At 35.7% G+C, this 1,863-nt stretch overlaps 1 protein-coding gene across 1 annotated transcript; it reads left to right on the plus strand.

Moving 5' to 3' along the window:
- The first annotated feature begins 458 nt into the window (after positions 1–458).
- Positions 459–1,584, plus strand: LOC120082033 (cotton fiber protein). The gene has a single exon (XM_039037248.2). It carries the CDS (start codon positions 556–558, stop codon positions 1,009–1,011), a length of 456 nt encoding a protein of 151 aa, XP_038893176.1. The 5' UTR covers positions 459–555; the 3' UTR covers positions 1,012–1,584.
- Positions 1,585–1,863: the final 279 nt, after the last annotated feature.

Genomic DNA, 1,863 nt, shown 5'->3' on the forward strand with positions numbered 1-1,863 from the left:
ATTTGTTTTTGGAATTTAGTTAAAAATTCAACTATTGTACTTTGAGAAATATGCAAATTCTTATAAAAAAAAATGTGTATATAATAGATTTAATTTAAAAATAAAAATAAAAAAATCAGATGGTCATCAAACAATACCTAAATAAAACACACATAAAAGATTTGACATACACACAAGTAATTTCGACTTTTTAGAAACAAGTAACTTAAGAAGCAAGCATAAATGTGTTATTCTTTTGAATAAAAGAAAAATATACTTCTTCTTTTTTCTTTTTTTTTTCCCTCCTTAAACATTCTTCTCATTGCTTAAGGATGGGTTTGAAATTTGAAATTGGTCAAAACCTCCAAAGACTTCCAAACTTTACAGCATATACACAAAAAAGGTTTCAACGGCTAATTTCCTAATTCCTTCTAAATAACTCCAAATTCCAACCGACCAAAGTCCCCTTTTTCCAGCTTGGCTCACATTCCCTCTTTCTTCCACCACTCTTTAAATTAACGAACCATCACCTTCATCTTCCTCAACTCCATTTCTTTTACTCCACTGCACCACAAAATGCAGTCTAAAAGACCACCCATTTTCCAAAAGCTCTCAGATTTCCTCAAAGTTTCCATCTTTATCGCTAAAATGAAAAGACCCATCATCCCAAAGCTCCTTTTCCTCAAGAAATCATCCAGGAGAAACAGTTTCGAGCTACACCACCACTATAATTATGGGTTTGTTCGAGACTTCCAATTCTCCCCTTCCACCACTCCTCTGTTTCGTTTTTACAGAGGCCGCCGCGGTCTCTGCCGCCGCGATGTGTATTCGGTGCTGTTTCCATGCAGATGTATTGGTAGTTCTTCTGGAGCTGAAAAAGAAGAAGATGGAGATTACAGCGTGGAGGAAGCTTTACCGGAGTCGTTGGATTGGAGTGACGACGATGATTCGATTGATCGGAGGGCTGAAATTTTCATTCAGAAGTTCTATGCGGATATGAAAATGGAGAGGCTAGCAATAGCATCCATTTAAAACTTGGGATTTTTCTTTTATTGAGTTGATTCTTTCATTGGTTTGGTTGAGTTCTTTTGGGGTTTATTGTTATTTTTTGATGTGTTCACTCCACTAAAGTTTTAGAAATGGTGGACATTTATTTTTCTAATTTTAAGTCTTTGCATTGGAATTGTAAGCAAAATTTGGAACAAAGTTTATGATTTTTTGTTGTTTCTTGTTTCAAAATTTAATTTTCATTTGAATCTTGAACTTTAGGGAGCATTTAAGGATAACTGTAATCTTTGCAGGAGAATTTGATAATCAAATTTTGTTGGAATCGTCTACCCTTCGACGGTCAAGATTTGACAACAGCGAACAGTCACGAACGGCAATTGTCAGAAAATTGGAACCTACAAAACAGAAACTCATTACGGGCTAAGTCGCAGATCTTGTTCTCTTTAAGATGTTTCGCGGCTCTACCCATGTGTGCAAGCAATTCTACGGAATTGTCACGTTGTTCCTGTTGGGGTTAATGCCCTAAAGTCTCGTGTCCTGTAGTTTGTAAACAGTTTGTACGAATACTTGTGTTGTTAATATATGATATTTACTTCACATCTTATTGTTTTTCTCATTTATTTGTTTTATTTGCTTTACCACAAACTAATAAACATAAAATCTCTGGTTATCTGTATGTGATTCAAGTATGTATGTGGTGACATACAAGTAGATCATGTCTTAAGTGATAACCAAAATGGTCTGTAGTATATAGATATAGGAGGGAAACCTTATCCTGGTAACGCTACGGATGCGGCCCGCTTTGTAGAATGGTCACAAGTATTGTGACTTGTCACAGATGGTCTGATCCTGATCATTCGTATTGGGGACATGCGA

The sequence above is a fragment of the Benincasa hispida genome, chromosome 7 (genome assembly GCF_027475165.1).
Source record: "Benincasa hispida cultivar pf3 chromosome 7, pf3_genome.v1.1, whole genome shotgun sequence".
Taxonomy (NCBI): domain Eukaryota; kingdom Viridiplantae; phylum Streptophyta; class Magnoliopsida; order Cucurbitales; family Cucurbitaceae; genus Benincasa; species Benincasa hispida.